The sequence below is a fragment of the Ipomoea triloba genome, chromosome 6, assembly GCF_003576645.1.
Source record: "Ipomoea triloba cultivar NCNSP0323 chromosome 6, ASM357664v1".
In the NCBI taxonomy this organism is placed as follows: Eukaryota; Viridiplantae; Streptophyta; class Magnoliopsida; order Solanales; family Convolvulaceae; genus Ipomoea; species Ipomoea triloba.
The window spans coordinates 20,069,295-20,079,485 of record NC_044921.1 but is presented as its reverse complement, the minus strand read 5'-3'; the positions used below and the strand labels follow the sequence as shown (position 1 = coordinate 20,079,485).

General features: G+C 31.2%; 1 protein-coding gene across 1 annotated transcript in view; it reads left to right on the top strand.

The window, feature by feature from the left end:
* The first annotated feature begins 5,372 nt into the window (after nucleotides 1-5,372).
* LOC116022548 (homeobox-leucine zipper protein GLABRA 2) overlaps nucleotides 5,373-10,191 on the top strand; it is a 9,030-nt gene continuing 4,211 nt past the window's right edge. Inside the window, exons 1-6 of the mRNA XM_031263296.1 lie at nucleotides 5,373-5,583; nucleotides 5,691-5,962; nucleotides 6,564-6,681; nucleotides 7,041-7,247; nucleotides 8,662-9,048; nucleotides 9,158-9,265. Of these exons, the coding sequence (XP_031119156.1) occupies nucleotides 5,500-5,583; nucleotides 5,691-5,962; nucleotides 6,564-6,681; nucleotides 7,041-7,247; nucleotides 8,662-9,048; nucleotides 9,158-9,265 (1,176 nt within the window). The 5' untranslated portion in view covers nucleotides 5,373-5,499. The remainder of the gene's footprint in view (nucleotides 5,584-5,690; nucleotides 5,963-6,563; nucleotides 6,682-7,040; nucleotides 7,248-8,661; nucleotides 9,049-9,157; nucleotides 9,266-10,191) is intronic.

Here is a 10,191-nt window from a genome sequence, read left to right as displayed (position 1 = left end):
TAGTACGTAGATGTGGAGGTTAGAACTACTGCCTTCAGTGCCTTGTTTAATACTGTATGTAACATACATTTATATCCACTTTAATTTCCATTTGCGTATCCAATAAAGCGGTCCATAACATTGTGAAATTAATATCTTTTGCCGACTCCCGTACTTAGCTTGTTTGACTCCAATCATGGGCTAAAATTTTTAGAATGACAAAAAATTTACAAGATGAAAGCAACAAGGCAGTAAGACATAAACAACAAAAGTTAAAGATGATTTAAATCTTACATAAGTAAGAAGAGAGGACCATAGTAAAATAGTAAAACAAGATAGTAACGTAGTAGACCAAACAAACAATAAGGCAAATGGAGGAATAAGGCAAGCCAAGCAGTAAGGTAAGGCCAACAATAAGACATGCAAGCACTATAAAGCTATATATCTTTCCAAGATATATATAGGATGTTATCAAAACAAGTAAAGTGATAAATGAGGTATCTTATTGTCAATTTTGGACTTTGACACATCGATAAATGTTAATATTTGCCTAAACAAGCAAGTTGCATAAAAATGAGTAAAGAGTCACCACCAGAACTTAAAGATAATACAAGTGCATATTGCACCTTGCACATTGCACATTGGGTATTTAAAAATTATCTCTTTCGAATGGAAAAATTTGAATTCAAGTATAAATAAGAGTGAAGAATATTAATAATAAAATCACATATCCCTTCATCTCTAGTTAGTAGGTGTTTTTTTTTTAAAATTATTTCAAAATAATTATTTTATTAAAAATTATTAAAATAAAATTTTAAAAATTATTTTTAAATTTTGTGACCAACACATCAGCATATTAACATTAATTTGCGTTGTTCAATGACCCATCCAATTGTAATTGTTTTGAGTTCAGTAATATAATTGTAGTTTGGTTTGTAGTTGGATGACGTATTTTAACCTTATTCCTATAATATAACATAGAATTTACTTTAATTTGGCCTCTTACTATAGTAACACTTTCATTTATTGTGTCCAATGTCATCATCAACTATTTTGGAAGTTAGGAAAATAAAATTTAATTTTATATACTCTATCAAAAATATAGTATTTGAATTGATTAAATATTGTAATACATATGGATGACATTCAAAACCTTTATATATAAGATTTATATTATATCAAATAATATTCAAACTTTATTATATTAGACCAATTACAAAATTCAAACTTTCATAATTACATGTACTCCAATAATGCATAGTTTGTTAGACGGAAGTTTAATTTGAAAAGTCAAGTCTAATATCATACAATTGAAATGTGACAAGGACTGCTATACAATTATAGCATGTTTGGTTCATGGAATAGATGAGGAATGTGTATCTTGAAATAGACCTATTACATTGCTTGGTTTAGTCATTTTGTTAAGGGAATAACATTTCTAGGAATGAGCTATTACCTTTGCAAAGGGAATAGTCATTCCTAGGGGTGCTTTGGTATTAGCTCTTGGGAATAGCTTTTATATTACAAATACCAAAAATATTCGTTACACATTATTTAATATTTATTATTATTATACACTATGTTTGTTTATATTTGAGTTATCTTTAATTAATAACTTTTTAATACAAATATATATTTTCTAATCTTTTTTTTTTTGAAAAAATATATTTTCTAATCTAAAAATATAATAAGTCTAAATCAAGGTTATATCCTTGATTTATGTCCCTCTTTTTGTATGCTAATAAATGTATACATTTTACTTTAAATGTTGTACACTTCAATATTATTAGACAAAATTGTCCCTACTACATTCTTGTTATACAAAACTACCCTTACACCGTTATAACACCGTTACTTTTTAACTCCATTATTATTACCATACACCTATATCGATCATATCTTTTTCCTATTCTTTATTTATCATTTTATTAAAATCATTATACAATTAATTTAATAGTAGATTATATTTTAATTAAATTTCTATGAATGCATGGTAAATCATATATGTGTGTATAAAAAGCATATATTATTTGTGTATATATAATTTGCATTATAAATTTTAATTATTTGTATTTATTAATATTTTAATATTGGGCATAAAGTTTTGCGCATGTCGCGTATAAAAATACTAGTTATTATTATAATATGGAGTAGTAATACTAATAACTGTTATTGTTGTTATTGTTATTCTATTTCTCTCTCACATACAAATATACATGTATATAAATAAATAAATAAATAAATAAACATATATATATATATATAAAACATTCAATATATCATAATCATAAGAATATGAGTGACGAAGAATTAATAAATGGAGTTTTGTAAAATGTTCCTAGTCATGGGAATTCTAATTGGGCATTAGAATTTCGATAAGACATTGTCCTTCTTATGGTGATGAGCTCATGTCATTCTGTATGAGATACAAAAAGTGAACATGTGGATGATTGTTAGAGAACAAGTAATTGAACAATGACTGATTACAACGTACTGTATGGTATTTGCCTACGTGTCATTGGTATGTTGTATGTTACAAGTATGCAATAATCATTTGACTTGAGATGACATGGTTGTCTCGTACACATAGTGGACTAGTTTTTGCCAGTATGCGTCTTTTTGTTCCTTATTGGACTATAAGTGTATTTGGTAGCCTAGTTCAGTATTGTATGGAGACATGTGTGTGTTCAATATAGGATCCAACGCCTTGAGGTAACAAGGATGTTCAAGTCTATGCAATAATCATACAACTAGAATCTCTAGCCAAAGTATAATGAAGTTAGACTTCAAGTTAAGAATATTGACATATTGACGAGGTTTATGGGTTTAACCAAGTTTGACCATGACATTTACCTGGTTCAGAACAAGTGTTGTGTAGAATGAATGTTGCATGTACATTAATAAAATTAATTCAATATTAGGTAGTTTTGGGCTTTTAAAGGCTTAGCACCTTTGGCTATATATATATCAGTCTTACCCTCTTTCTTAAGGTAGAGAAGTGAAAAAGAGATTTGTTAGAAAAGAGTTTTCATGTAAAATCTCTAAGAGTTATCGCGTGCCCGGCCGGTGGACGGACGGTACAACTGGACGGTTTAGGATTTGCATCTGTCAAAACACGCTTCAAGAGTAAAAACATTCTAACTCCTCTTTGAACGTAGAATCTAGAAAAAGCGATTGATGCTTCCGCTGTGCCTGTATGAATTTTTCTAACACTTGTATCCTTATAAATCATTTTACGTGTTATTCGTTAACCAGTAAACAACTAATTTATTATTTTTCAAACCCCTAATACTACATGTTGGTCAAAACTATTAACACAATAAACTTTTAGTTATTTGCGAACACAATCAACTATCAAATGTCCGTTAATAGTCATACACTAAAATATTTAATTGATAATTACATTGAAATTGATTTTTCAAAAAGGTTTTTAGACCATATTTTTTCATAATAAATAGTCATAGAAAAGTCACAAGTGTATGTCCATTTACTTGAATTTAGAATTTGATTTAATTTGGGTCATCTAGATGAGTTGTTCAGAAAATTGATTTTGTAAAGACAAGGAAGTTACATATTGACATTTTTAATTTGAATCAATCAGTTATGAGAAACCTATACTAATTTATCTTATTGTAATAATTCACTAACTATGGTCACATGGTCAATTTTACTTAAAACGCAACTTCAAGTAATGACTTCGAGCTTTGTGGGAAATCAATGAATTTGATTTAATTCCTTAATTTTTATCAATTGTATAAAATTTTACATAACTCCTTTCCTCTTTCTCGTTTTTTATAATGACTTATTTGGTAAATAACATTTTGTGTCAACTTTTAAGTTTTAACTGTTTGACACGCTCCATTAACTTTATTTGAAACATTAATGGTAGGATGTATTATAATTAAAAGACTATATGGCGTGTCATGTAAGTTAGGTCAGGTTTATTTTTCAAAATTTAATTTAGACAATTAGTTAATAGTGTAGAAAGTATCCCCAAGTTTGTAAGTATATAGTTTACTAAAATAATTAAGACTTTTGACCAACGTAGTTAAAACAAATTATAGAAAATTTTATAATATCTTTTACAACACCATTTTTAAATGAAAAAGTAAAGTATTTTTTATTTCAAAAAAAAAAAAGTAAAGTATTTTGATCATGTTAACTTGATTGAGGAAATCAAATAAAAACAAATCACGTTACAAAAATGTCGGCATTATCTCTTTTTATCAAACAAAAAAAATTATTGTAAAATTTTCGTGATGTCTTATACATGATCGAGATGTTGATCATATATCTAATTTAAAAACATAATAAGTTTCAATCAATTTTTTTTTAAAAAAAAATTCAATCAAGGTTATATCCTTGATTTATGTCCCTCTTTTTGTATGCTAATAAATGTATACATTTTACTTTAAATGTTGTACACTTCAATGCTATTAGACAAAATTGTCTCTACTACATTATTGTTATACAAAACTACCCTTACACCGTTACTTTTTAATTCCATCATTATTACAATACACCTATATCTATCATATCTTTTTCCTATTCTTTAATTATCATTTTATTAAAATTATTATATAAGTATAAAATACATATATTATTTGTGTATATATAATTCAAATTATAAATTTTAATTGTTTTTATTTATTAATATTTTAATATTGGGCAAGATTTTTTACGAATAGCGCGTACAAAATATTAATATAATATTACAAAATATTAATATAATATACAAACATAAACATACAATCCAACTATCAGTTTAGACTTTTAGTTGAGATGAAACACATGCTTCAATTTGGTATTAATGCGTCTGCTCAAGTATATAATATACAAACATAAATGTATGATTCAACACTATTTAATTAAATTATTTAGTATTTAATTAAAAATGTGTAGACCAATCAATTCATCACACCTAATAAATATAAATGGCATTATAAGAGAAAATTAAGTAGAAAAAAACAATTTTTTTTTTGTAAATATACTTTGGTTAAGTGGCACCCGGTGTCCCGATTAACACTCTCACATGGATTATGAGAGCTCTACTACTTCAGTAGGTTGTGAAAGTAACTATGAACAGATACTCCATTGTAACAGAGAGTAGTTATTTGGATTATTGACACAAGTAGCGAAATTTAGGTGTTGCGCAGCCAAATAAACGATATACATTTTAGGAAGTTGAAGGGTTGAACAGTTGAAACGAATAAAGTTAGTTGAGTCCAAAAGCTTAAACCCTTCTCCCTCATATCTAACGGTCAACTCCTACCAGCCCCCACACGGCGAAGCAGCCCTCTCTCTCTCTCTCTTAAACCGCCCTATCCATCTCCATCAGTTCTTCATTTGATTGTTTTATATCCTTAAATCAAGCATACCCCACCCCTACCCTACCCCCCACTACTCCTACTACTGCCTCCTCGCTCCACTCACTCACGCAACGCTTTCCTTCCTTCAAATCCAACATGTCTTCCTTCTCCATAAATTAAAACTAACGCCATTTCTCACACCTTAACTGCCATGGGAGTTGTGGAAATGTCGAATAACCCCCCCGCTTCTCGCCCCGCCGACTCCTTTCCCTCTCCGGCTCTCTCCCTCAGTCTCGTAAGTCTCCTTCTTCAACTCCAATTCAATTCTCCGATTCATTTCTTATCTTCTGTGTTTTAATTTAATCCGCTCTCGATTCTACTTTTTTCGCGTCTGGATTTAAGGCCGGGATATTCCGAGATGCGGCGGCGGCAAGGGCCGGGAACGCCGCCGACGCGGAGACGGCGGAGGAAGGGAGCGCCGGAGGACGGCGAGAAGAGACGGTGGAGATTAGCAGCGAGAATTCCGGCCCCGCCAGATCGCGCTCCGACGATGATTTCGACGGCGATAGGGAGCACGACGATAATTACAACGATGAAGACGACGATAACGCCAAGAAGAAAAAGAGGAAAAAATATCACAGGCACACCGCCGAGCAAATTAGAGAAATGGAAGCGTATGTACTCAATTTTCCGTTATCTATCTCCTTTTCATCTCTTTTAAGGTTTTTTTTTACAGAAACAGGAAATTTCAAAAATAAAAATAAAAATTTCCCCGAATATTAGGTTTTACACTCATTACATAACACATTCCTCGGATATCATGTCGGTCATGAGATTACATGACCGTGCATGCATTTAATTAATTAATTACTCCTTTATACAACACGATTATCCCTAATTAAACTACTAATAAAGTAAATAGTTTTTTAAGTGGATTTGGTAGTACGATTCCTCCTTGACAGTTTACTTCTGAGTTCTGACTTTGCCATGAACACGAAGACTTAAGAAAATCAAATTAAAAAAACAATTGCACCAAGGGATTTAATTTATTCTACTACTTCTAATGACATGCATGAACTACTTAATTACACTTAATTTGGATTTTTGGTTTAATTCTTCCTCCTAAAGTATTATATATAGCTTTATTATGTTGAAAATAGAAAAAGATACATGAAATTAAACAACACTCTGATCTCCGAATGAAAAATTAAAAATAAATATTTTCTTAACGATTAGCAGATTGTATTAGTAATTCAATGTTTACCCGCTTTTCAGGCTATTCAAAGAGTCCCCTCATCCAGATGAAAAACAAAGGCAACAACTGAGCAAGCAACTAGGCCTTCATCCAAGGCAAGTCAAGTTCTGGTTCCAAAATCGACGGACACAAATCAAGGTACGGTTGAACATATAATATACCAAATGCAGTATAAATTTTTAGTTGAAACAGAATATATCGAATTTAGATTTTGATTTTGCTATTAAAATATTTGAGTTGCATATATATTAGTGGTTGGGATTTGATTGAGCTAATTACGCTCGACCGACAATTACATATATAGTAATTGATTAATCCTCGTCATTTTGTGTCTGCACAACTACTGGGCTTTACTGAACATTTTCTTGGATGCGAAAATAATTGCGGCAGTCGTACCCCAGGGAACAAGTTGTTGTTATGCAATTTAAGACCTTGTTTGGCTGCATTATATTGGTACAACTGTGATAATACATGTATATTATGATTACTGGTGGCAGGCCATACAGGAACGCCATGAAAATTCCTTGTTGAAATCCGAGATAGAGAAACTCCGGGACCAAAACAAGGAATTAAGGGAGACCATTAAGAATAATTGTTGTCCTAATTGTGGATTTGCCAGCAGCCCCGCCGGCAAAGACCCCATGGTCGCCGGCACCGGAGGAGAACAGCAGCTCCGGATTGAAAATGCCAGACTCCGAGCTGAGGTTTGTTTCAAACCATCATTAAATTAATTAACTATATTATTCATCGTCATGACTTAAACGCCTTATATATATAATGCAGTAATTATAGTTTAAAAATTACGATATATTATTCTAATGAACATCTTGGCTGCATGTCGGATACTATAATAGTCGTAAGTTTTTTTTCAACCATACGTTAAAAAACACAAACACATAAATTTTTAAATTAACACATGACATGCATGCGATTTTGTACTTATTGTCAGTATTCAACTTTCTTAATATATGACTTTGTAAAAATTCACATAATAAAAATAGTATACAAAAGTTAGCCTCATGGTTAGTTAAATTAGTCAAGATAGTAGTTAGTGTTGCACATATACCAAAATGATGTGTTTTAAAGAAACAAGGAGAATGTGTTTTTTGACCTAAATATATAATCGAATTAAAAGTTTTATAATGCAGAATAATTAATAAGATTGTTTACCATTATAAAATAGAAAGAAGGGTGACATTTTTGTCTATAGTGAAAATAAAATTGTTATTTTCTTTTATTTTTAAAATGTCATTGTTTCATACTTGTAGTATTCAATATTCTTAATATTTGACTTTGTAGAATTTCTCATAATAAAATAGTGTACAAAAGTTAGCCTCATGGTTAAATTAGTCAAGATGGCAATTAGTGGTACATAGATACCAAAATGATGTTTTTTTAGGACACAAAGGACTATATAGTGTATATGCTACTTTACCTAAATCTTGTCTAGAAAATTGCGCCTTAAGTAAAATTTTTAGCTAATTAACTTATAATTATGTCATTCAACAATTTAAATATTATTATAAAGTATATTATTTTGGACAAAATTCAAAATTGAGACAAGTACTCTCTTTGTCTCAGTTTATCTATACTCTTCACAAATCATTTTTGACCAAACTACTATTAAATATTATAATAAATAACTTAAGTCAAACATTATTAATTCAACCTAACACACAATTTTTTAAATACTATTTACTCTGTTACAAGTATTAACCTGTGACCTTTCATTTGGGAAAGCCACAGTTGTATATGTCTCTTGAACACAAGATCTTTAGCAGCTAACACATAAATTTGAACAAAAGGAAGTAGCATTTTTTCTAGCACTAGTGTTTGATTAGTGGAAAATAATTGCTTCTCCACAGGTTTTTTTAGGTATCATCAAATATAATTTTTAAATTACTCTTTTGTGTTTAATAGTAGCTTTAATGTATTTTAAAATATATAAATTTTAACATATACTACATTGTAAAGTCAGTAGTAAGCAAATATATATATATATATATATATATATATATATATATATATATATATATATATATATATATTATATTTACTAATATTAAAAGAGAGAAGAGTGAGATGAATAAACATAATATAATATATATGTGTATGCAGGTTGAGAAGCTCCGGGCGGCGGTGGGAAAATACCCAGCAGGAACATCGCCAAACAACTCATCATGTTCAGGAGGGAACGAGCAAGAGAGCAGGAGTGCACTGGATTTCTACACCGGCATTTTCGGCCTGGAAAAATCTCGGATAATGGACGTCGTTAACGTCGCCCTGGAAGAGCTGAAAAAGATGGCCTCTTCGGGGGCACCATTGTGGATAAGAAGCTTTGAGACCGGTCGGGAGATTCTTAATTACGACGAATATGTGAAGGCCTTTTCCGTCGACAAATCTGCACCCACTGCAGCTCTGCCTAAGAGGTCCATCGAGGCCTCCAGAGACACAGGGATTGTGTTCATGGAGCTTCATCGCCTCGTTCAAAGTTTCATGGACGCAGTAAGATAAGATCGATCTACTAAACTATGTTACCACCAGGCCCGCTTAGTACGGCTGTCTCCCCATGCCAGTTATTTTGATGGTTTGTTTCGTTTCATTTACGTTGTAGAATCAATGGAAAGAAATGTTCCCGTGCATGATCTCAAAGGCAGCCACGGTGGATGTTATCAGCGTTGGAGAAGGAGCCAATGGTAACTGGAATGGCGCAGCTCAATTGGTAAGTTTACCCTTCTATCCCACACCCTAAATAGAGAGCACCGTTTCACTTAGAGACCAATATAATATACTCGTTCAAATGAGAACAATGCTCTCTTATAGCCTGTGTGGATTCACCACACTGTCTGCAAAAATGCACCACACATTGTTCGAAAATACACTACATCAAACAATATCTAATGGTGAATTTTTGAACACTTTGTGGTGCTTAATGGTGGGTCACTGCATGAGAAGCATTGTCCACACGGGAACCTAACCATATATATATATATATAGTTGCCTTGAAATGAGAACCATGCTTAATGTGAAACCATGCTAACAACTACATGAGTGCACACTAATTAATCCCAGGGTTTCTAGTGTCATTTAGGCAATGCCTGATGTAATTAGTGTCTATTCATGTCATAAAATATATATTTATGCGGTTGTTCGCATGGTTTCATGTTCTAACATGAAAGCAAGAAAAATCAAATTACGTTTTAAGTAATATATATATATATATTATATATATATATATATATATATATATATATATATCATGAATTCTCATTTTATACTCATTTTTTTTCTTCAATACAAATTAAATACTTTGATAGAAATTATATTATACCCTACCATCCATTTTCTATATATATGTAATATGTTGGATTGGTTAGCTTGAGAGCGTAGGAGGTGCATGGACAGGATATACGAAAATGGCAGTAAGAAATGATTGAAGGACCCACACAGGAAGAGAACAAAAACCTAGTGAAAATAGGGTACTGGGATAGTAGGAGATCAGAGAAAAAAGAGATAGGTCATGTCTTTGATATTATGATGATAAGATTCAGGCCAGCTAGTGTAAAAAATTAATACATGCAGGAAAGGAGAGTTATATATATATATATATATATATATAGAGAGAGAGAGAGAAGGGGGGGGGGGGGG